Source organism: Gymnoscopelus microlampas (assembly GCF_963454915.1).
Source record: "Gymnoscopelus microlampas genome assembly, chromosome: 23".
NCBI lineage: Eukaryota > Metazoa > Chordata > Actinopteri > Myctophiformes > Myctophidae > Gymnoscopelus > Gymnoscopelus microlampas.
The window spans coordinates 29,457,246-29,483,398 of record NC_139960.1 but is presented as its reverse complement, the minus strand read 5'-3'; the positions used below and the strand labels follow the sequence as shown (position 1 = coordinate 29,483,398).

The 26,153-nt window shown below is 42.0% G+C and overlaps 1 protein-coding gene across 3 annotated transcripts in view; it reads left to right on the top strand.

Moving 5' to 3' along the window:
• The window catches only part of dock4b (dedicator of cytokinesis 4b), a 315,514-nt gene that overhangs the window by 82,341 nt on the left and 207,020 nt on the right, over positions 1-26,153 (top strand). For all 3 annotated transcript variants that reach the window (XM_084049385.1, XM_084049386.1, XM_084049384.1), the window contains exons 8-12: positions 3,967-4,118; positions 16,938-17,019; positions 18,735-18,795; positions 19,479-19,611; positions 22,388-22,476. In XM_084049385.1, the coding sequence (XP_083905511.1) occupies positions 3,967-4,118; positions 16,938-17,019; positions 18,735-18,795; positions 19,479-19,611; positions 22,388-22,476 (517 nt within the window). The remainder of the gene's footprint in view (positions 1-3,966; positions 4,119-16,937; positions 17,020-18,734; positions 18,796-19,478; positions 19,612-22,387; positions 22,477-26,153) is intronic.

Here is a 26,153-nt window from a genome sequence, read left to right as displayed (position 1 = left end):
TATCAATAAAGGCACAAAAAGCCAAACAATAAATCTTAAAAAATTAATAATAATAACTGTTCAATAGCTCAATCCATTAATGATTCCCATATCATTAATTGCTGTAGAGCATTGGTTGTCAAAGTGGGGTCCGGGGACCCCGAGGGGTCCTTGAGGGAGTTCCAGGGGGTCCCCAGCTAAATGGTGGATAGTTAGGAACCAAATGGACCCTTATGGGTCTGTAACTCTGAGAGTGTACAAATGGAACCAAATGGCCCCTGACAGGTCCATTTGGTTCCATTTGTACACTCTCAGAGTGTAACTTAACATTGATTGTACAATATAAATTGGGGTCCCAGATAGAAATGCCATTAAATGGGAGTCCGGAGCCTAATGCCGGAGTCAAACTGGGGGTCCTTGAAATTAAAATGATTTAGAATCACTGCTAGAGTTGTAAAAAAAAAAACTCTTATGTGGGTCCCTGGCTTATCTTTTCAAATGGGGGTCCGTAAGTGTCAATTTGGGGGTCCTTTACGTGAAAAAGTTTGAGAACCACTGCTGTAGAGTATCCTTTAAGTAACAGTGGTCTAAATGCAGAGAGTAAAGCTCAGTGTCCTGTTTGACGTGGTGACAAGCGGTTGACCTGTTGTGACAAATGAAACAAACTCCAGGACTCTCTTCACAGGTGTTACCAATGATACTAATGAAGGCTCTGTTCCATTCTGGTCAGGGTGCTGATATCATGCATGTTGGCTCGCTAGAAACACTCCATTTTGGTTCCCAAATGGCCCCTTATGGTGGGTGTGTAACTCTGAGAGTGTACAAATGGAACCAAATGGACCCGTACGGGTCCATTTGGTTCCATTTGTACACTCTCAGAGTTATGGGGGTCCTTGAAAATAAGACAACCACTGTGCTACACTAAATGGAACAGAGCCTTAATTAGTATTATTGGTAACACCATCTGTGAAACTGGATCAATTGGTCTCTACTATAGAGACATTTAGGGTACTACTGGAGGATGCATTACATAAGGACTGCACCTGCTTTGTGTAGCCGTTTATGTGTGTCTGCATTATGATGTTTTTTTTTTGTTGTTCATTATATTGCACTTTATTTGAAATTGTATAGTGTTTTGTGTGTGATCGTGTTGTGCTCAGGGCATCCAAGAGAGCTTTCTCTCAATGGTCCCTGAATAAATACAGGTCAATACAATGAATAAATGTAAGTATTAAATAAATACAGTTCCTTGTAAAGCGCTCTGTGCCGCCTCTTGAGAAGGATGTACGAAGTTGAGCGCTGTGTGTGCATATGAGAGTGTGTGTGTGTGTGTGTGTGTGTGTGTGTGTGTGTGTGTGTGTGTGTGTACACAGCTTATATGTCTCATCCTTGGAGCAGCAAGCATGTGATGTGAAACAGATTAGATTTAGAGCAACATAAAGGAAACACGCTCCTTCTAAAACATGTCCCACCTCCGCTGGTGAGTGGAAAAGATGCATAGCTTGTACCAAGGGCCTTGAAAACCCTGCTTGTTTGCGTGCGCGTGTGTGTCTGTGAAAATTGTAAAATAAGTGCATATGCAAATGAAGTGTTTCATTCGACAAATGCTCAAATGTGAAATGTGTCAATTATGTGCTTTATATGTCCGTTCAGAAGGAGTTAGAACCCATGTGTAAGCTTCATAAGCTTATATTTTATTGTGTTCAAGTTTGGTCTGCTTCTTTTTTGTTTGTTTGTTTGTTCATCACTTCCAATTTCACTTGTTTATCTTGAGTTCTCTCTCCTGATTGGACGAAATTGGCATCGCCACCTGAAAATGTCTTTTCTATTTACTAAAAAGCCGCAGAGACGGGGAGAGACCCCCGTTACTGAGCAAACGCTCTATAGCAATGATTACTATCAGAATATAGAGCTATTAACCCATTAAGACCTGGAACGCATCTTTGTCACTTTAGATTTCTTTGGCTATTCAAAAATAGCAGATATACAAGCTCATAGCGCGGCACCGAGTGCCGCGCTATGAGCTTGTAGATCTGCTATTTTTGAAAAATCCTGACATTTTTTTTTTAGATTTTTTTTTAAAAACTGGAAGGATTTAAAAAATCGCCTCAGGCCTTAATGGGTTAAACACTTAACGTTAACAAAGAAATGTCACTCACACCGCCTTTTATCAGTCGTACGCTCGGAATAATAAAATATAGACTTAATCGTGCCTCAGGGGGACATCCTCCTGACAGCAGATTCCGTCAAATTGGAGGTTTTATTGCTTGTGTTTGACAGGAGAAGTCCCAAGTTGACTTTCCGTTCCGCTGAGCTGAAGACACTAAATTGGTCCCTTTTCTTTCTGAAACCAAGTAATGGGACGTGAAGGCTCAAATTGCCTCGGGACTCGGCAAGCCAACCACCACCTGCTGGGTTCTCTCTGGCCTTTTAAAAGGATTCAGTGTTTAAGTGGATTCGGTGGCGTGTTTCATCGCCCCCACAGTCTCATTTGATTTCACTTTCTACATGCACTTTGCCGTTTACCCGCCCCCCCCCCCTGGCACAGAGTAGCATTACCCTTAACCCATTGAGACCTGAAGCCGATTCTACATGTCTCCTAAATCTCAACAGTTTTCTGAAAAACGTATGTTTCTATATCAGTGGTGCTCAATCTTTTTCATGTCAAGGACCCCCAAAATGATATGTATTTGGCCGCAGACCCCCATCAAAATATTTTGTTCCAGGGACCCCCAGAAGCAAAGATTTGAGTTAAAATGTTTGCTTTAAAAATATATATATTCAGAGGATTTGCACACATTTTCATGATTTTTCAAAAATAGCAGATCTACAAGCTCGTAGCGCAGCACTCGGTGCCGCGCTACGAGCTTGTATATCTGCTATTTTTGAATAGCCCAAAGTGTAAAATAATGCTTTTTAGCTCAAGTCTAAAAATGACACAGTTCCAGGTCTTAATGGGTTAAGCTTCATGTCATCTGGATACAAGTATTTATGTGTTCAACTCTATTCAAATGGGTTTGGGCCTACGTTTCATCATATGCCTGTGATGTGATTTGTCTTCCACTCCTTACAGTGTCATTGTGGCACAGTGCAGTAGGTTTACTGACTGTTTTTTATGGAGAGTTTGCTATTTATATTTTTCCTTTTTTTAGGATGGGGGATAGAGGGTAGTGAATGAAGCTCACGATAATGAGATAAATATAACAACTATACAGACTACTACTATACAGTAAAACATCCACATTCTCCCATCTCGTCATACTTCAGCTTGTGTGTTACTCAGTGTTTTTTTAAGTTTCTTCTAATCAGAGGAAGCAGAGAACATGAATGATTAAAGGGGGTTATAAGTGATATTTCTTAATTAAAATAAGTGTTAAATAGACACTTATTTTGCTGCTGCAGTAGAGTGTTTGTGCAATAACAGGGGGTCTCTCCAGCTCTTTAACCCATTAAGACCTGGAACGCATCTGTGTCACTTTAGGTTTCCTTGGCTATTCAAAAATAGCAGATATACAAGCTCATAGCGCGGCACCGAGTGCCGCGCTACGAGCTTGTAGATCTGCTATTTTTGAAAAATCGTGAATTATTTTTTTTAATAATTTTTTTCTTTTTTTTTTTTTTGGATTTTGAATTTTTTTAGACGCTTCCTCAGGTCTTAATGGGTTAAGTAAACACTAATAGTAAACACTAATAGAAAATTCATTTACAGGATAAGTGATGAAACAAAAACTAAAAAGAATAGACACAATTGGCACTGGAACACGATACAATTGAAGCTGATAAATGGTCTTTGTGAAGTTCTGCTTTAAATGGTGCTAATTTTGTGTCATACAGTACAACACACAATGAACTTGAAATCGGTTCAGTGCTGTCATTACGCAATAGAATGAGTGAAATGAAATAAACCCTGATCTCCTCTCCTCTCCTCTCCTCTCCTCTCCTCTCCTCTCCTCTCCTCTCCTCTCCTCTCCCCTCCCTGTGTGGTAGATGGAACATCGGCATCGTAAGAAGGACACCCCGGCCCCGGCTAGCACCCACCACCTATTCGTCCACATGAAGAGTCTGATGAGTGCCAACCTGGGCGAGGAACTCGAGGTCTTTTTCCACATCTATGACGGGCGAGAGAACCGTCCGCTCAGGTGCCAATCAACTTCCTTAATTGGTTTCATCCTTCTCGTGCGTTCGTGTGTTGTAGCATTGGCTGTCAAGTTGTTGTGATTATATAGCCTGGTAATCCTATAACCACACTTGAATCACTTTTTATCTTGATACGTCCAACATCTGGACATGAGTTTATGTCTGGCAACATAAAACACATTCCTCTCATGGGGGGGGGGCAGGCGGGCAGGGTGATATTTGTCACTCCGTGTACTTCTACGGGCTGGGGGGGCGGCACCTGTCAGCAGGGAGTGCTGGACGGGAGGAGTAGGACGAAGGCTCTACGTCCTCTCGGTGGGGGCTCCTCATTGGCAGGTACAACACACAGAAATGTGTGTGGGAAGAAATGAATTGGCAACGACTAAATTGGGGAGAAAAAGGGGTAAGAAGAAAAAAAATCACACCCTGTGTGAAGGTAGCGGCGCCTTTGATACATTTTGTCATCGATATGTGTTTATAATGTGTTTATAAACACACGTGTCATGTGAAGCTTGACCAATCACTTTGTTGACGGGTCTGACCAATCAGAGCGTTGACGGGTCTGACCAATCAGAGCGTTGACGGGTCTGACCAATCAGAGCGTTGACGGGTCTGACCTATCAGAGCGTTGACGGGTCTGACCAATCAGAGCGTTGACGGGTCTGACCAATCAGAACGTTGACGGGTCTGACCAATCAGAGCGTTGACGGGTCTGACCAATCAGAACGTTGACGGGTCTGACCAATCAGAACGTTGTCAGGTATAGAGCAGGATCCGCTCTATACCTAAAGGTATAGAGCGGCTAGCGCCGCTAAAAACTACAAGAAAAAAGCTGATCTACAAGCTCACTATGCGGTAATGTTTGCCTAGTAATGGCTACTATAATCTAACCAGAATAGGGACGCTTGGGTTCATGTGCTTAAGCGATACGAGTCTCTGCATGGCACCAAGGCGCTGTTAGAAGCTGAAACGGTATTCATGGTGATCTGTCAGCAGAGGGAGGAGGTTGTTACTGCGTTTTTCAGCTGCATCAAGTGGGCGAGGCCCTACACTGTTTTTCTCAAGGCCTGTGTCCTTGGGAGTCTGCCGTTCCACACCACAGTGCTTATTAGATACGCGTCACGCTCTATGTGCGCACACACACACACACACCCACACATGCACTACGCACACTTTCTCGTGCACACACACACACGATTCCGCATGCATACAGACAACCAGTGGTGGAAAAAAGTACTCAAATGTTTTACTTAACTAAAAGTATCAACTGCAATGTAGAAGTACTCTGTTACAAGTAAAAGTCCGGAATTCAAAATTGACTTGAGTAAAAGTACAAAAGTATTGGTATCGAAATGTACTGAAAGTACCAAAAGTAAAAGTACTAAAATGTTTGAAAATAGCAGATCTACAAGCTCACAACGTGTCGCATCTTGTAGATCTGCTATTTTCAATGTATGTTTTATAATGTAATGTCTGCAAAGTACCTAGTAACTAAAGTTTACAAATAATTGTAGTGAAGTAGAAGTAAAAGTAGAGACACTTGGAAACACTCTAGTAAAGTGAAAGTACCTCAAAATGGTACTTAAGTACAGCACTTGAGTAAATGTACTTAGTTACTTTACACCACTGCATATACACGTGTGCAGACTGTGCACGGCACGTGCGCGTTACTGTGGGCCAGGCGTCACGTGCCCAATTGGCGCGGACACGCCCGCGCTTTGACGGTTTCACGATTCAAAGGGCAGAAATTCCATTGTATCTCTGGAACGGGTCGATTCACCTGAACAGAGCGAGCGGGAAAATGACGGGATGAAGAGATTTGAGCAGCGGCTCCAAAACTGATGCCTTTAACCCATTGAGACCTGGAACTGTGTCATTTTTAGATTTGAGCTAAAAAGCATTATTTTACACTTTGGGCTATTCAAAAATAGCAGATCTACAAGCTCGTAGCGCGGCACCGAGTGCCGCGCTACGAGCTTGTAGATCTGCTATTTTTGAAAAATCGTGAAAATGTGTGCAAATCTTTGAATATATATATTTTTAAAGCGAACATTTTTAACTCAAATCTTTGCTTCTGGGGGTCCCTGGAACAAAATATTTTGAGATGGGGTCGGCGGTCAAATACATATATCTTTTGGGGGTCCTTGACATGAAAAAGTTTGAGAACCACCGATATAGAAACCTACGTTTTTCAGAATACTTTTGAGATTTAGGAGACATGTAGAATCGGCTTCAGGTCTTAATGGGTTAAGTTGTGTGTGCAAATCTTTGAATATATATTTTTTGAAGCGAACATTTGTAAAATGTTTTGTTCCAGGGACCTCCAGAAGCAAAGATTTGAGTTAAAAAAAATATATATATTCAAAGATTTGCACAAAATGTTCAAGATCTTTCAAAAATAGCAGATCTACAAGCTCGTAGCGCAAACAAACCTGAATATTATTCATACTGTAGTTGTCGGGTGGAATCTTTGTATGTCCAAAACTTTTCAGAAAATGGGAAAAGGAACCAATGGTTCCAATGTAAAAGTTATTATTTACGTCTCTTGTTAACCCATTAAGACCTGAGGCCGCTTCTAAGAATTTTCTAAATCCTAACAGTTTTTTGAAAAAAAATCAAAACATTTTTTTTTCACGATTTTTCAAAAATATCAGATATACAAGCTCGTAGCGCGGCACTCGGTGCCGCGCTATGAGCTTGTATATCTGATATTTTTGAATAGCAAAAGAAATCTAAAGTGACACAGATGCGTTCCAGGTATTAATGGGTTAATACATTTAATTTGTTCAATATTTATAAAACCCATAGACTTAATCCCTTAAATAGCAAAAATAGCAGATCTACACGCGCCGCATTGCGATAGGTTGTGAGCTTTGTAGTGGAGGATGGTAAACCTGGCTCTGTTTAACCACTTAAACCTTATACTGTATACTTCATTGACTGGGGTATCCCAGGGGTCTGTGCTTGGCCCCCTCCTTTTTTCCGGAAGCTACAAGTAAAAGGCCTGTGTTCAAAATGTTACTTGAGTAAAAGTACAAAAGTATTGGCATCAAAATATACTTTAAGTGCCAAAAGTAAAAGTACTAATGTTTGAAAATAGCAGATCTACGCGTTGTGAGCTCGTGAATCGTCTTTTTTCAAATAGCCTATGAATACAATAGGGCTAAAGTGGTTAATGTATGTGTTATAATATAGTCATTTATATATGCAAAGCAAATAATTGTAGTGGAGTAAAAGTACAATATTTGCCTCTGAGATGTAGTGGAGTAGAAGTAAAAGTATTGCAAATTGGAAATACTCTAGTAAAGTAACTCAAAATTGTACTCAAGTACAGTACTTAAGTGCATGTACTCAGTTACTTTCCACCACTGCATAACAGGGATGCTAAGGTTCATGTGGTCATGGTGAAGACACACGTACAGTAGAAACCTGTCCTAGATATCGGAGGCAGAGGGGTCATAGGTCAGAGTGGGGGGATGAGCCCAGGTTTCATATAAATTGAGGTTGGCAGTAATTCACTGGAGAAAGATCCACTGTGATTTCTGGCAGCCCGGCATGAACCGACCCTCCACCCCACATCCCCCACACTCTGTCATCGCTCTTTACTTTTTACTCACCCACGCGAGTATATCTACGACTATAGAAACCATGAAATATTCACAGTAAGAGAGTTTTACAAATGGAACAAAATGGACCCGGTACGTTCTATTTGATTCCATCAAATCTCAAACTTAAATGAACGCTCGGGATTTTACGGTGTAGTTGCAGGATCGGCTTTCTCTTATTCGGGTTCATCTAAGTGTGTGGAACTGCAAGTTATAAAACGAATAGTTCCGGTCCTTGATTGTGATTGGCTGAGCTGCATTCAAAGCCATCGCAAAATGCTCTAAACACACACCTGTGACTGCATGTATCTGAATTACTCCACCACAGAAATAGTTTCAAAACTTCCGATTTTGTTGTGAATTTGGATTTACAAAAATGTATTTCTTATAACATTTTAGGCAATTAATAGACCATGCAGTGCCAGTTGCTCAAAACGGATTCATTTCACCTTTACAAACAACGTGTTTACAATATTCACAGTTCCTCATAATCCTTCCATGGATTTGCATAGCAATGCCCTTGTTTTTGCAAGCTCTCATTAAAAGGGTTATCATTGGGATATGTGTGATTTTCATGTTGCCGTATTTGGTAACCATTTCATGACGGCGATAAGCCGTGCGAGGCTGTTGTTTTAAAGTGATTTTTAGAACAACTAAGGGGGTTTTAGGTGCTCCACATCGTGCCTCACAACGCCCCTTAATCCATTGAGACCTGGAACTGTGTCATTTTTTGATTTGAGCTAAAAAGCATTATTTTACACTTTGGCTATTTTTGAAAAATCGTGAAAATGTGTGCAAATCTTTGAATATATATATTTTTAAAGCGAACATTTTTAACTCAAATCTTTGCTTCTGGGGGGTCCCTGGAACAAAACATTTTGATGGGGGTCCACGGACAAATACATATCATTTTGGGGGTCCTTGACATGAAAAAGATTGAGAACCACTGATATAGAAACATACGTTTTTCAGAATACTTTTGAGATTTAGGAGACATGTAGAATCGGTTTCGGGTCTTAATGGGTTAACTGTTGTGAAATCACTGTAAACCAGGGCGTCTTGGGGCTCATCGCTTTACATCTTAGACGTAGAACCGAGCATGTGGCTCTTAACCCCTATAGGTGACTAAATAACACATGAGAGAGAGAGAGGAGCTGCTGTACTATTTATACCTCCCTCGCGCGCAAACCTGTCCATCTGCTGTCGGCATGGGCGCCATGTGGAGGAGGAGGTGAGAAGGACGGAGCAAAATGATGGAGAGGGAAAGAAATAGAGCGGGAATGGAGTTCATCAACCGATACACACACACCTCCCCTCCGGTGTTGCCAGATTCTGTGAGAGAAACAAGCAACCAGGTCTAGGAAAACCAGCGCAAAAGAAGCGAATGGGGCCACATGAGCACTTTAACATATACATTACAGATGTGCCATTTCAAAACTTCAAATGTCCTGCCATCGCCAAGACAGTACATTTTCAGGGGATTCCCAGGGCAATAAGAGGGACAAAGAAGGGCATTTAAAATGCTGAATTATTTTGATGATCACTGCTTTTATGATGCTAATTAATTTGAGCAACTGGTCAAGGACCTCTTCAAATCACCGTTCGCCTCATAATGAGTCTGACACCTTCTTCAACACACATTCTTTTGTTCTCATGTATATGGATGTCTGTTGAAGGGAAAAACGGGGGTGTGTAGTGACAACTTCTTTTCAGGGGCAAAACAGTGCATTTTTAAGGGCAGAAAAGGGAGGAAAAAAATGCATTTTCAGGGCACTTTCAGGGAAAGAACAGTAACGTGTGAAGTTTTGAAGTGGCACATCTGTAGCTACATTATTTGAAAATAGCAGATCTACAAGCTCACAACGCGTCGCGATGCGACGCGTTGTGAGCTTGTAGATCTGCTATTTTCAAATAAAATCTTGCGGGGAAATTATAATAAGCAGATCTGGCAACCCTGCTCCCCTCATACACACAAATGTGCACTCTTACATGCACGCGCACGCACACACACACACACACACACACACACACACACACACACACACACACACACACACTGTCATGTGTGCTGTAGGTGCGTCACCGGCGCCCACAATTAGAGAGGTTCTATTTGAGACTCCTCTCTCTCGGCGCTCCTTTTATGTCGGGCGGTAATGAACGTAATTTACCGAGCCTTTTTTTCCCAGCATGCATTTAGCCTTAGAACAGAGGAGGTTGATTAGAAAGCAACGCGGTATCGTCTTAATTTCTATACTCCACTTTGCTCTCTCTCTCTCTCCCTCCCACAGTTTAGATTTCTCTGTCTTTTTCCTCCACTCTCTCGCTCTCTCGCTCGCTCTCTCGCTCTCTCGCTCTAACTTTAACCCATTAAGACCGGGAAAGCTGTCATTTTAGATTTTAACCACTTTAACCATTATCTTTGGCTATACAAAATAGCAGATCTACAAGCTCATAGCGCGGCACCGAGTGCCGCGCTATGAGCTTGTAGATCTGCTATTTTTTCTTTTTAAATCCTGAAAAATATGTGCAAATCTTTGTACATTTGTGACTCAAATCTTTGCTTCGGGGGGATTCTACAAAGGTCTTCTAAATCCTAACAGTTTTTGGAAAAAAAACGTATGTTGCTATAATCAGTGGTGCTCAAACCTTTTCATGTCAAGGACCCCCAAAAATAATTTGTATTTGCCCGCGGACCCCCGTCTCAAAATATGTTGTTCCAGGGACCCCCCAGAAGCAAAGATTGGAGTTACAAATGTTCGCTTAAAAAAACATATATTCAAATTCGCACAAATCATCATGATTTAAAAAAAAAAAGAGCAGATCTACAAGCTCAATGGGTTAATAAAGAATACAAAACAACACAGTTTTACAGTGTATATTGGGGTCAAATGGCGGTCCGACGCCTAAAAAAAAGGTTGAGAATCACTGGTCTAGATTCCGTACAGAGAAGTCAGTCAGACAGAGGCAGATGAAACACAGTGATGATGACGTGCAGCAAGGTGCTAACAGCAGGTCAGAGATAAGACGGGTCTGATGTCCCCATTGGCCGTGGAGGGACTAGAGAAATGCATTAAACGGACTGTAAAACACTCCCGTTAAGACCCCAACAAATCAATAAGCACTCATCGACCGCAGAAGTGTGTATAAATACACACACACGCGCGCACGCGCGTGCACACACACACACACACACACACACACACACACACACACACACACACACACACACACACACGCACACACACACACGCACATCTTCGGCCATGTGCTCTTCTAGCCGCCGGTCACGTACCAAGACGTGTTTTCTCCTCCGCTGTTCATTTCGTTTCCAATCTCGGTTAATTACTTTTCTACCAGCTGTGAGGAGGAAGGCCGCCTTAATCCTCTGCCTGTGCGTGTGTGTGTGTGTGTGTGTGTGTGTGTGTCCACATGGTGCGCTGATGGGACAGCTTGTCTCCTACCTCAATGTTGTCTTCAAGTTGTATCTACTGCTGGCATGTGGCCAATGGTGTCTCATTGTCTGCACGCACGCGCGCGCGCGCGCGCGCGCACGCACGCACGCACGCACACACACACACACACACACACACACACACACACACACACACACACACACACACACACACACACACACACACACACACACACACACACACACACACACACACACACACACACACACACACACACACACACACACACACACACACACAGGCAAAGAGCCATTTGTTTGTGAACTACTGTGGTAACACCAGCTGATGGTCTGGCCTGTCATCCCATCCAGCACCAGCAGACCCCTTTCAAAATAGCTGCTTCTTTGTGCTCAATAAAGACCCCCTGTCTGGCTGCTTCGCGCTACATACTGTACACACACACACACACACACACACACACACACACACACACACACACACACACACACACACACACACACACACACTGGCTGTCTCTTCCATCCCTTGAAGTAATGGCTTCCCTCCACGTTCTGTTTGCCTCTAACAAGACTGGCCATGGTTGAGTTGCGATCTGTGTGTGTGTGTGTGTGTGTGTGTGTGTGTGTGTGTGTGTGCGTGCGTGTGTGCGTGCTATTGTCAGCTGCGTGTAATGGTGAAAATACAGTGTGACTTGTCAGAGGTTGGTTGCGTGTGCGGGTGTGAAATGATGAAAACCCAGAATGTCCTGTCAGAGGTTGTTCCTGCGTGCGTGCGATCCTGCCCGGGGAACGTATGTCCACGAAACACCCTCTCTGTCCAACCCGTTGACTTCTCTCAGTCCATTAAGGAGCAATTTCTCTCTCGTCTTACTGTGTTCTCCTCCACTAGGGAATTTGTGTGTGTGTGTGTTGGCAGGGGGGTACTTCATTTCTCCAGTCCTTTACACGCGGATCACTTAGTCTACCCCCCCCCCCCCCCCCCCCTCTGTTGGCTCTACACCGGCCCCTAATGCAATTATCGATATTGCAGGAGAGACTGGGGGGGTGGGGAGGGGGTTCAGCCAAAAAAGCATTATTTTACACTTTGGCTATTCAAAAATAGCAGATATGCAAGCTCATAGCGCGGCACCGAGTCAGAATGGAGCGACGTGGGCACTCTTTCCCTCGGGCGGTCTCAGCAGCACGCTACAGCTGTGCATGAGAGGGAGGTGTTCTGGAAGGGTGTGAGAGAGCAGAGTGGGAGAACGAAAAAGGACAGAATTGCAGGAGAGAGAGAATGATGGAAGAGAGAGGAGGAAGATGGAAGGAGCACCAGATGCCCTTGTGTGTGTCAGTGTTTGCTGGATGGGAGTGGGGGGTGCGGTGGGGCGGTCTGTTTAATTGAGGTTTCAAACAATGCCGCGTTAATTAGGAGTCTGAAAATTAGTGCGAGCGCCACTCTCTCATGCTTAATGCATAGGAATCCATCTCCGTAATGTGATGGCCAGATGAACGTTCTGGAAGCATCCGGAGGGCGAGTCTTAACACTTAGCCTGCCCTAATTATTTCAGATTTTTTGCTGTTTTCTGCCAGAGATTTTTCATTGAAATTAAAAAAGTGCTCAGGAGCCGAGATACAGAATTTTTTAGTTTTTAGTTAACAAGGAAGTGGATAGGAGTCTAGATATTCGAAAAATCATATCTCCTTGGTCTTTGGGTCAAATTGAAAAAAAAAAAAAATCCCAACTTTTTTCACATTTTTCAATAGAACGCATTTATGCGATCTTGGCGGCCAAGTGCGCTATTTAATAGATCGCATTTATGCGTGATTGGCAGAAATTGAGTTAATGAACAACAACCTCTGTTGTAGCTCAAATCAAATGAGAGGCCGAGCCATCTCAGCCAGCTCATTTCCAGCCATGCGGTATTAGGCCTGTGATCCTCAACCTTTTTTAATTGTATTTCAAGGACCCCCAGTTTCAGATGCGTTAGTCCATTTTAACCCATTGAGACCTGGGACGCATCTGTGTCATTTTTTTTATAGTTAACATTTTTAACTCAAATCTTTGCTTCTGGGGGTCCCTGGAACAAAATATTTTGAGATGGGGTTGCCGGCCAAATACATATCATTTTGGGGGTCCTTGACATGAAAATGTTTGAGCACCACCACTGATACACAGTATAGAAACATACCTTTTTCAGAATACTGTTGGGAAGACATTTGTAGAATCGGCTTCAGGTCTTAATGAGTTAAGAAAACAGGAGGTACGCGACACCGCCGGTGAGCATCCTTCCCACATTTCTTTGTTGTTATTACATCACTTTCGTCGTGCCTTGCGTCACTCAACACGCGTCGCACTTGTCCGCGCAGCCCACGTTGAGAACCAGTGGTATAGAGTAGGCTATTAGTCTGCCATACGATAATACATCTATAACATATCATACAGGTTTCATACAGTATGTTTATATTGTCAAGCAGTGTGTGCTAAGTGCACTTGGCTTCTAAATGCCCCCCATTTCCACAGCCAGGCGGAATTGTGCTCAAACCATGACAGGCTGGCCGTTTTTTTAAACTTGCATTGCGTCGCGCTGAACACACAACATCTTTTAATAAGCCTTTAACGGGATTGTTTAATGACTCCCGGGCGATTACGGAAACCGCAGAAATCCATTTTAGCCGTATGCGGTATTAAAATAAAAGTTCCTCCGCTTATTCTTGGCGTCATTTAACATCTGTTAGGGCCATAACAAGGGCTTTCAATGACAGAATCGACCGGCGCTCGGTTGTAATGTTTTGAATTTGTCGCCGTCTGTTCCGCTCCTGCCCAGAGGGTCCGTCCCTTTTGTTTCGCGAGTATTGCTAGCATCCGACCACGTCGTTTAAGCCTGTAAAAAGAGCACAGCAAAATACTTTGTGTTCATTTTACTCAGAAAGCTCGCAAATGGAACCAAATGGACCCTTGCTTGTTTGTAGCTCTGAGAGTGTGCAAATGGAACCAAACGGACCGTTTGGGCCCATTTGCACACTCTTGTTTGCAACTCTGAGAGTGTGCAAATGGAACCAAACGGACCCTTACGGGTCCGTTTGGTTCCATTTGCACACTCTCAGAGTTACATTAACCCTCAGGTTTTCACGGTGCGGCTGTGAACTGGCTGCCATTGGCTCATTGTTGGGGCGGTGGTGCATTACAAGGCTTTCCCTCTGCTTATCACTGGACTGTGAAAGTCACCTAACCGGATTAGCCTCCGGCTCGCCTGCCTGGATGAGACGGGCCCAGCAGGAGGCCTCCGCACACTGCCTCACTTTGAATGCATGGGTGTGTGTGTGTGTGTGTGTGTGTGTGTGTGTGTGTGTGTGTGTGTGTGTGTGTGTGTGTGTGTGTGTGTGTGTGTGTGTGTGTGTGTGTGTGTGTGTGTGTGTGTGTGTGTGTGTGTGTGTGTGTGTGTGTGTGTGTGTGTGTGTAATGGTATCACTATAGCTGCTACAAAAGTCCCCACAATTATAGTCACATTTGAGAAACCACCATTGTGAGGTCCTGGTCCTCACAAGAAAAAAATGGTTGTTTTATGGTTCAAAATAATATTCATAAAATATGTGGAGTTAGGCTTACAATTACGAAAATATTCAGGTTAAGATTAGGCGTTTAGAGGTTAGGTTTAGGGGTTGGAGTTATCCCTGACTTATATTTAGTTGCGTGCTGGCGTGCACTGTACTGTAAATAGGAGATCTACGAGCTCACAACTGCTTTGGGGTTATGGTTTATAATTGCTAAATAAATTGCCGAAAATGGCATTCGTAACATTTTTTATGTCCTCTCAAGTATAGTAGTCCAAACGTGTGTGTGAGTGTGTCTAAAAGTGGGAACGAAAGAGAGAGGAACAGAGAGAGAGAGAGCCGGTCAGAGTTCTAAAGAGACTGAAACAAAGAGAGCGATAGAATTAACAGAGTCAGAGGAGAGGAAACGGAGGGTACAAAGAGACCTAAAAGGCAATCAATGTCAGACCTCCTTTTTCACATATACACACACACACACACACACACACACACACACACACACACACACACACACACACACACACACACACACACACACACACACACACACACACACACACACACACACACACACACACACACACACACGCACACGCACGTTCAGTTTCCCTTCCTGTTCCCTTCCTGTTTTCCATCAATTCAAATTCACATTTCTAATTCAGACAAGCTTTATGGGCATGACAAGCATCCTCATAATTGCCAAAGCATTAATAAAACATGATGCAAACATACTGCATGTCATAACAGACAATGCAAACAAGATAAGAAAAACAAAAACAGACATTATGTTAATGAACTGAGTGTAGTAGACTATTCACCCACACATACAGTATTTTGCAGGCAACCATGAACATTCGGCTTTCTCACCTAATAAGTAATGGGATTCCCTGGACAGTGAAAATCTGTGTTTTTGTTATTTTTGTCTCCACCACTCCCTGGCCGTATAGTGAGAGCACAGCTTGTCCTCTCTGGGCGGCCATGTTTGTCACTTGTCGTCCAGGCTGTGCTCCCTTAATCTGTACATTGTTAAGGTTTTTCTCTGTCGGTAATCACATCGGTCACCGTGGTCAAATATTCTGCCACGGTGTACTGTATATTTAAATCTCTATTGACAATTAGCAATTAAGTTTACTTTGGTCTTTTGATGCTTCGATCCAATAGGTTACATTTTTTAGTTTTTGTTGATAATTTTGTTCGGATTTGTTGAGGCTGGTTATTACTGTAGTAGTGTTAGGGGCTGCTGGATGTTAGTTTCTCTCTCTCTCTCTCTCTCTCTCTCTCTCTCTCTCTCTCTCTCTCTCTCTCTCTCTCTCTCTCTGTCATACACACTCATACACGCATCACGACACATTGTTCTATTTTAGGTGGGTATTTTTTAAGTGATTTCACAATAGGGGGGCCACAGCCAGAGGCTATAACTATTTGGTGGTCCTTGGCATGGAAATAAAAAAGTTTGGGAACTCCCGGTTTAACACACAATCTGCTTGCTATCTGGGTTATATTACATTCAGGAGTGTTTTAATACATGGGCTGGTCCCCAGGGGCCCCCGATTGATCAGGGCCGCTGATTGGCTGGCATATATCAATCAATCAATCAATCAATCAAACAAACAATCAAAAATATAGGCCCTCACCTTATTACAATAATGGCCCATAGTGATTTTCTTTTTTCTAATATTGTGTTTTTTGTTTTATAACCAAAGGGTCCATTTGGTTACATTTGTACACTAGCAGAGTTATAAATGGAACACATCACACTAATGATTTAATGTGTAGTTCTTCAAACATATAGTCGATCTATTTGTCTATTTCTCCTATCTTGGTTTTATTTCTTCCAGTTTTTCTGTACCTCCCTCCCTCTCTGTCTCTCTCTTTCTTTTACTTCTTCATTGTCTCCTTCTTTCCCTCTATTGCCTCTTTGCGTCGTTTTAAGAATCTGTCTCTGTCTTTTTTCGTGTTCGTGTGACCTTTTTGCTGTTTGAAGCTCCGCTATTCCTCCAGTAGCCCCACCCAGGCTGACATTCAGTGAATTTAGTCCCACTTGTGTTCATCTCTTTCTTGTTCTGCTCCTGCAAACAATGCATTTGATTCAGTTGTTTAATAATGACCTTTCCCCCTATCGCGCCGAACCACACTCATCTCTGTGCTCGCCCTCCCCTCCTCTCTCTCTCTCTCTCTCTCTCTCTCTCTCTCTCTCTCTCTCTCTCTCTCTCTCTCTCTCTCTCTCTCTCTCTCTCTCTCTCCTGCAGTGAAAGGTTCTTTGTCAGGCTGAATAAGAGCGGAGTCCCCAAGTCACCGGAGAAGACAGAGAGACAATGCACGCTCTTTGTGGTGAGACTTAAACTCTGTGTACACACACACAAGCACTTCCAATGGGAACCGCTGCTGTGTCAGACAGTGATAAGTTAACTATCAAACGATATGGGTATACACATGCATCGTCACAGACAGTAACAGGATATAGTTAGTTATAGATGGGGTCGAGGCAGAAAAAGAGGCCGATTTGTTCTCAGAAATACAAAAGAAAAGAAGACAAAAATAATATTAATACAAAAAAAAATAATAATAATACGAATAATAATACAAAATAAATACAAATTTGATCATTTAATGCGATACTTCGTCATACAAAAGTCATACAAAAGTGTCAAGCAGAAGTAGTGAAAATGGCCGATCTAACAAGCTCACGTCGCGTCACCATTTTCACTAGTTCTGAAGCATTCCATTTCCTGAAAAGTCACGTTTTTTTGGACATATGGAGGTCCAGCGACAATATCAAAGACTCCAGTCGCAAAAGATGCTTTAGGGCCCGGATAAAACCATCAGCATTATGCGCTGCGGTAGCATACAGTCTAATTACGTACGGAATAATGAACAGTGAGACGGCCATTATTGTGAATAATATTAAGCTGAAGCGGGACTGACGCGAAGCTGTATATTATCCCACTTTTATTACAAGGCTACTTAGGATTACAATTAACTTTGCAACGTAAACAGAGGCCCAGCGGCCGTCCGCTATCGACTAATAGCAGACCGCAGAATGCAATGTAATTGACCAATCAGAATGGAGCATTCAACCAAGCCGTGTAACAGGCAGTAATAACATTGTCCTCACCCCAAAGTCCTCTTTAGTTAACCCTTAGCATGAGCTCACCTCAGGCTAGAACGGGACTCACACACACACGCACACACACGCACACGCACACGCGCGCACACACACACACACACACACTTATTTTTCAATTAATCATGCCAGTAATCAAAAAAGTGTTTTGCCTATTATGACATGCTCCAAATAGGGATTGATTATTAATCAATTATTTTATAACATTTTTGATTATCTCTTATAATTAAATCGATTAGTCCGACCCCTAGTCGCGGCTTTCTTCGAATCGGAAGATTGCCGGTGTGACTCACGGCCCACCCAGTCTGTGTTGAAGTGTCCCTGAGCAAGGCACTCCAAGGGCCGGGACCAATCCTTGGGTCGCGGACCAAATTTTATGGGTCGTGAGCAAATATCTCCTTTTCTTCGTTTCCTACTTTAAAAAATGCATATATTACGTCAATTAAAAACAATTCCCACATTTTTCAAAAGTATTTCATAAATAAAATGCAAAAATCAAATCGTTTCCCTAAATGCATAAGACAAATGTCTTATTTTCATAGTTCTTAGTTTCAAGTAGTGAAAATAGCAGATTTACAAGCTCACAACACAGCAGAAGCGCATTGCAGAAGCGCATTGTGAGCTTGTAGATCTGCTATTTTCACTAGTCTGGGTCCCGGGCAAACGTCTTAAGTTCTCTTTCGGGTCTTGAGCTAAAAAGTGTGGGAACCACTGCTGTATATTCTGAAATAGGCATTCTGCATGATGATTACTTTTAAGTATGTGTTGATGACAATACTGACAATAATGGATTTAGTAGTTGAGTATTTTCTACGTTATGATGCTGTTAATTGTACTTAAATAAAAATGTAGAGTAGGTCTCCCACCACTGGATGAAAGCGTGCTGAAAATGCCCCTCTGTCCTGTCTTTGTGGTTCATTAGGATCTGGGAAGCAGTGATCTGAGGAAGGACGTTTACATCGTTGTACACATCATACGAATAGGTATGAGATGACACACGAGATTGTTGTTCCACTGAGAGCTAATGGATTTTCTCTTTGCCTTTTAACTCACTGAGTGCCATTGACGTGTTTCAGGTGTTTTACCGCAATGGCGCTGGGTGCCAATGGCGTGTTTGACGTGTTTTTGAAAAAATATGAAAAAACAACAACATTCAGAAGCCAAGATATCATCATTTGAAGATTTGCTGCTCCATTCTCTTCTTGTTTAACTTATTACTGAAAAGGGCTGCATCTCGGCTCCTGAGCACTTTTTTTTACTATGTATTTTTGGCTGGCAAAATGTTTAAAATAGCAAATCTACAAGCTCACAACGCGTCACATCGCTTTCGGAAAAAAACGTTTCGGAACCCAAGATATCATCATTTGAAGATTTGCTGCTCCATTCACTTCTTGTTTAACTTATTACTGAAAAAGGCTGTATCTCGGCTCATGAGCACTTTTTTTTTTACTATGTATTTTTGGCTGGCACAGTTCGCAATTATTTTTTTTATTTCATTGGCACTGAATGAGTTAATATGGAAATGGATTTTTTGTGGCAACATTGTAACTGTGTGTGTGTGTGTGTGTGTGTGTGTGTGTGTGTGTGTGTGTGTGTGTGTGTGTGTGTGTGTGTGTGTGTGTGTGTGCGTGCGTGCGCGCGTGCGTGCGTGCGTGCGTGCGTGCAGGGAGGATGGGCGCCGGCGAGAAGAAGAACGTATGTAGCGTCCAGTACAGGAGGCCGTTTGGCTGCGCTGTGGTCAGCATCGCCGACCTCCTCACAGTCGACTCCAAGGAGGACCACCACCTCAAGGTTTACGCGTAAGTCTGACCCGCTGTCCATTTGTTATGTCCTATAGTAGGCTATTCCGCGCGCTATATTTTTGGGAAGGTTTTATAATGACCTGATTGTTTGCCACAACTCTGGATATTTCTCTTTATTTCAACGATCAGTCTCTCCTCGTCCACTGTACCGCGACAACAACAGGTTAATAGGAATCTGCTGCGGGGGCAGAAAAGTTGCCATGCCCACGAGTACCTGGATGCATAAACACAGGTCTCGCTGTGTTGAGCCCTGGAAATAGAACACTGGCAGAAAGGAACTCCAACGCGCACGTACAGTATAGCACCTTGTGGGGGTTGTTCATAAACAGTAATGCTGTGTTGATGCACGCAATTTGCAGCCTGTGTTTTAGCCTTAACATCGTAATGTAACAACAATGGCGACAGCTAATAGACAAGATAGACGCTGCTCTAAGGGCTGTTCTAGATGTATTTAAAGTACACATGTGTTAGAAATCTGAACAGCACTCTGCTTCGAAGGCATTCATTCAAAGGGGAAGATTGTTTTATTTATTTATTTTTTAAATATTTATTTTTAGGGCTTTTATGCCTTCATGGACAGGGCAGTAGGCTGACAGGAAATCCTTGCATTCTCACCACAGTTTTTTAGGTCTATTTTTTTCGAATTTTGATTTTTTTCCCCGAAAATGTGTTAATAGGCCTACCCAAAATTGCCCACCAGGTTGAAAGTGATCAAGATGGAAATTGAGTTTAACAGGATGACAGCTCTGTCTGCTATCGGGCAAATGCTGCAAACACACACCATAGGGTGTAAATTACGTGTAACTGTGTTAGTAGTTCTCCTGACAGAAAAACATTGGGTATAAATCACAATCGCCATATTTGGAGGAAGCACGCCGCATGGAACAATGCCAAGCCCCGAAAGCTACTATTTCTTCGGTAGATCAGAGTGACACCATTTTTCTAGCCTGTCGGCACTTTTTTAGTTCTTAAATTCTACTCCTAGGTCAGCATAATACTTCTCTCAGGATAGCATGCAGACCGGACTGTTCTCCCTGCTGTTTGGAGGACACAGAGGGATGCCGTCGACACAGTGGCCTGACCTAATTTACAGCTGGACTGTCCCAGATGGACAAATATACCCAGAAACATTAGTTATAATAGCCTTTATTTTATTGTTTTCTTTGTGTCTTTCCTTTTTCTTTGTTTCTTTGTTTCTTTGTTTCTTTGTTTCTTTGTTTCTTTGTTTCTTTGATTCTTTTTCTTTGTCTGTTTGTTTGTTTGTTTGTTTGTGTGTTTGTTTGTTTGTTTGTTTGTTTGTTTGTTTGTTTGTTTGTTTCTTTCTTTCTTTTATAGAGTCATTTGTTTTGCTTTTGTAAAGCATCTTTGAGTATCTAGAAAATATGTCTATTAGTATTATTAGGCCTATTATTATAAATATTATGAGAAAAAAAACAATCTAACCCAGTCAACAACACATGAAAGGTAGCAGGATAAAAGGTAGTCATTTGAGAATCAGTTCTCAAAACAACTGGAAATAGAAATAAATGTAAAGTACCACTGCCCCGCGACCCTTCCCCTAGTAGTGAACTGTACTCTGATAGGCTCGAAATGGAACGACTCCAGGTGACGACCCGAGCAGCCATTGATTTTGTCAATAGTTCTCCCTCCCTATCGCTTCCCTGAAGTCCCATTACAGCTGACATTAGGTGCAGTACGCTCCAATCCGACTACACCCTGCTGTTTTCAGCTCCGTGTATTTTAGGCTTTTAACCCCATAAGACCTGAGGTCGATTCTACAAATGTCTTCTAAATCCTAACTAGTTTTCTGAAAAACGTGTGTTGCTAGAATCAGTGGTGCTCAAACTTTTTCATGTCAAGGACCTCCAAAATTATATGTATTTTATCTCAAAATATTTTGTTCCAGGGACGACCCAAGGGGCAAAGATGGAGTTAAAATTTTAGAAAAGGATATATATATTCAAAGAATTGCACAAATTGTCTTAAAAAAGATTTTTAAAAAATAGCAGATCTACAAGCTCATAGCGTGGCACTCTGTGCCGCGCTATGAGTTTGTAGATCTGCAATTTTTGAATAGCTATAGTATAAAATAATGGTTAAAGTGGTTCAAATCTAAAATGACACAGATGCTTTCCCGGTTTTAATGGGTTAGAAGGCGTCCTACATGGCGACACGTTTCCCTGTGTCCTTTGAATTACTGGTTCTCCATGCGGGGTCAGGGGACCCCCAGTGGTCCTTGGGGGGTTCCAGTGGGTCCCCAGCTAAATAAAACCAAATTGACCCTAATGGAAATCGACCCCCACAGTCTATTTGATCCATTTGTACACACAGTTAAATTGAAACTTTTACAGTGTAGATTGGGGGGCGATACGTTTTTTTTTAAATTCAAATGGGGGTCCTAATGCATATCAAACTTGAAATTAATAATACAAAAGGGTGTGAATAACTGTATCTACTCTACTTACACCTGATGTATTGGACCTGTTTTATTTTACTCATATCAGGGCTATTTGAATATCTGAATATCTATTTAACTACAAAAGATAATTTCACCCACTTTTTTCTACGCCTGTAAACCTTATGTAATGTGAAATAAATGGTGATGGAAGTTGAGTTGCTTTGAAACAGTGCTTCCCAAAACGCTGCTCCAAATGATCACATGACGCATGCAGTGTGCTTACCTAAGAGAAACAAGAGCCCTGGAGAAAGTCAAGTTGTGTCCAAAAAAGAAAATATGCTGACGGGCCGCCAACTGTGTGTGTGTTTATGTCAGGTGTAACACGGAGACAGAGTGGTACCAGATCCATGAGAACATCATCAGGAAGGTCAACTCCAGATACAACCTGTCCGGCTCCAACAGCGGTAAGACTCTGCTCCTGTTTTGTTCACCCCGCTTCCCTTTTAACCCGCATTTTGACTTTCACATTTTTTTACAGCGTGGCACTGTAGGGGCAGCGGTTCTCAACCAGTGGTCCAGGGACCACCAGTGGTCCTTGAGGGGGTCCCAGGTGGTCCCCAGCTAAATGATGGAGAGTTGGTAACCAAATGGACCCTTATTAGATCTTTAACTCTTGAGAGCTTTAACTCTTGAGAGCTTTAACTCTTGAGAGCTTTAACTCTTGAGAGCTTTAACTCTTGAGAGCTTTAACTCTTGAGAGTGTAAAATGAAACCAAATGGACCCTCACGGGTCCATTTGGTTTCATTTTACGCTCTCAAGGGTTAAATTATTGGTAAACATCTGCATTACTTAATTTACAAGAAGTCAACACCATTAGTGAATGTAGAAGAATTGTTATGTTGATGAACGTTTGCCTTTTATCTCTCCTATAGTACCACTTCAATACAGCATGGAATTATCCAATGATAACAAAATATTTTAAGTTTTAGTTTTTGAGAAGCTAAATCTCATCAAACGGTGGTCCGTGGCTCAAATACCGAATAAATAATGGGCCTTGATATGAAAAGGGTTGAAAACCACTGCTGGAGGGGCTCGAGCCTGTCTGGAAGAGGGTCTGTCAGGAGGCTGATCTCGACCAAAATATTCTACTTTTTACAACTTTTTAGGGTGGAAGTCATTGGACGCCAGATTGGCTGAAACTTTGCCCTAATCATGTTGATGACTGATGTCATAGTACTGACGTCATGGACTTAACTGAGCAGTGGTCACATGATAACCCAAGATCCGAATACATTTGCTCAAATACTGTTGAGTAAAATGTTTAAATATTTTATACTTTTACTCCACTACATTCAGAGGCATATATTGTACTTTTTTTTACAATACTACTGTTATTTGACAACCTAAGTCACTTTGTGGATTCAGATTATTATTGCAAAACATACATTAGCCATTTTATACTTTGGCTATTTGAAAACAGCCCATCTACAAGCTGTGATGCATTGTGAGAAGATCTGCTATTTTCAAAAGCTTTTGAAATACCTTTTTGAATACAGGGCTCTTACGTTTCTACATTGTGGTATTGCTACTTTTACTAAGTAAAAAAAATCATCTTCCACGATTGCATGTCAGCATAATGCAAGTTAATGGGCAGTTTTAGCTATTGTTTGATTCAAACTTTTATTGGCCAAGGTCTTTCAAATTACGAGACTAGTGATTCCTATGACTCTTTCCGTAGATTGAACACTGAACACGGTTGGAAATACATAAATGTTTTGAAGTGTTCAGCCATGCAAAACCCAGATTCGGCGAAACTGACAAACTTAGCTAGTCAGCACAATGTCATACTGACAAGGGCAATGGCAAGTTTCCAGCCAATTTGCGTTACGATGCTGGAGTGAAGCTCCTATTTTGGGGGTGTCGGATCAATCTTGGCACAAGTGTGTCAACGCATTGAGATGGGAGGGCAGCCCCTGCATATCGTTGATGTCGGTTAGAAACCCTGTATGTCAAAAACTATTGTGTTACTATTTAGTCACAAGCTCTTGTTATTACTTTTCATTGATTACATATTTATAAAACCCACAGACGCACTTTCACTTTGACTTTTAAAAATTATCAAATGAGCGAAAATAGCAGATCTAAAAGCTGACAACATGTTTCGATGTGACGCATTGTGAGCAATTTTTGATACTGTTTCTCTCATACAACAAAGTCGTCCATTCATTTACTGAAGAAACGACAACATAAAAAATCGAAATGATATGTAGATACAAGGATTCTGACCAACAGCAACGATATGCATTGAGATGGGGGGGACAACCCTGCACCTGCATATGAAGCATCAGCAGTTTCCCATGGCAACAGGTCGATAGAGAAGTTGAACATCTAGTTCTTTCCAGGTCAGAGAAAAAATGTCAAGGAACCGTTCGCTCCAAGAACAAGATATGTGCTACTAAATACAACAACCTAAAAACCACGAGGGACAGGCACAACATTAAATACATTAACCCATTGAGACCTGAAGCCGATTCTACACGTCTCCTAAATCTCAACAGTATTCTGAAAAACGTATGTTTCTATATCAGTGGTGCTCAAACCTTTTCATGTCAAGGACCCCCAAAATGATATGTATTTGGCCGCGGACCCCCATCAAAATATTTTGTTCCAGAGACCCCCAGAAGCAAAGACTTGAGTTAAAAACGGTTCGCTTTAAAAATATATATATTCAAAGATTTGCACACATTTTCACGAGTTTTCAAAAATAGCAGATCTACAAGCTCATAGCGCGGCACTCGGTGCCGCGCTATGAGCTTGTAGATCTGCTATTTTTGAATAGCCCAAAGTGTAAAATAATGCTTTTTAGCTAAAATCTAAAAATGACACAGTTCAAGGTCTTAATGGGTTAATCAGCTCTGTAGAGTGGATTTTGGACACACAGGATGTGAACATTCAATCATGGCATCCCTATTTTGGGCCTGATATTATAGCCAAAAACATTTTCATTTTTTGCAAATAACAAAAATAGATTATCCACAAGGTCATGATGCAAAGCGTTGTGAGCTTTTAGATCAGCTATTTTCACTCTTCCTCATTTGACAAAGTATAGGCTATAATTGGTTATGGAGCAAGCAAAGTGAGGAGGTAATACAGTTGTCAATTTGTGGAATATTCTACTTCACTTGACTTCAGCTTGTGCAAGTTTACACACGTTTTGCTAACAACAATGACAAAAAAAGAACCACCAAGCTTGGAGCTTATTTGTGGAATATTTGGAGCAACAATAAGCCGGTCTTTCCACTGGTTGCCAGTAACAGCAGAGCACAGCAAACTTCAGGCAAGTCATCCCAGATTCTGGGAAGAAAAGTTTGCAGCCGAGTCAATTTGCATAAATTTGCTCTTGGAAAAAGTTGTCGCTACGAACTTTGCTGAAGGCTGTTGTTTTACTCACAGAAGTGTCTAATTTGTTGTGTATTAGCCGAGTTGAACCACTTCAGAGTTAAATCTTCTGTGTTTTTTCTTCTATAATCTATGCGGCTCGTTGCACAGGATAGGGGTGGTAATTGGATGAGGCACATTCAATACACACACACACACACACACACACACACACACACACACACACACACACACGCACTTGCAAAGACAAACAAAGACATGGAGATTGACGAAATCTTCAAGAGCGATCTCCTGCGTCAGCGCTGAACTAAGAAGACCCGTAATTACTTGAAGGAGAATACACACAACTCGGAGAGATATGAAACAATCCCAAATATTCTTGGAAGAGAGCGGAGGGATGTGGCGGTAATTACATCAGCTGACACAAAGCCATTTAGAGTAGGCGCCATGGCTTAACGCCTCCCAAGTTAATGAGAACGACAATAAAAGACCGCAGCATGCAAGCCTGAATTCCCATCTGAGAGAGAGAGATATAGATATAGAGATAGAGATGGAGAGAGAGAGAGAGAGACTCACCTTTGAATAGAGATGCAACATGCTTAAGATGGATAGATGAGCTTGTAAATTCAGGAGAGAAAGTCCAATTTTATTTCAGCAAAATAAGGCAAGGGATCGGCACAGTGTTCATCCGAAGCTGATAATCATAAGTCATGTGTTCTCTTATCTCAAATGAAATTCCCA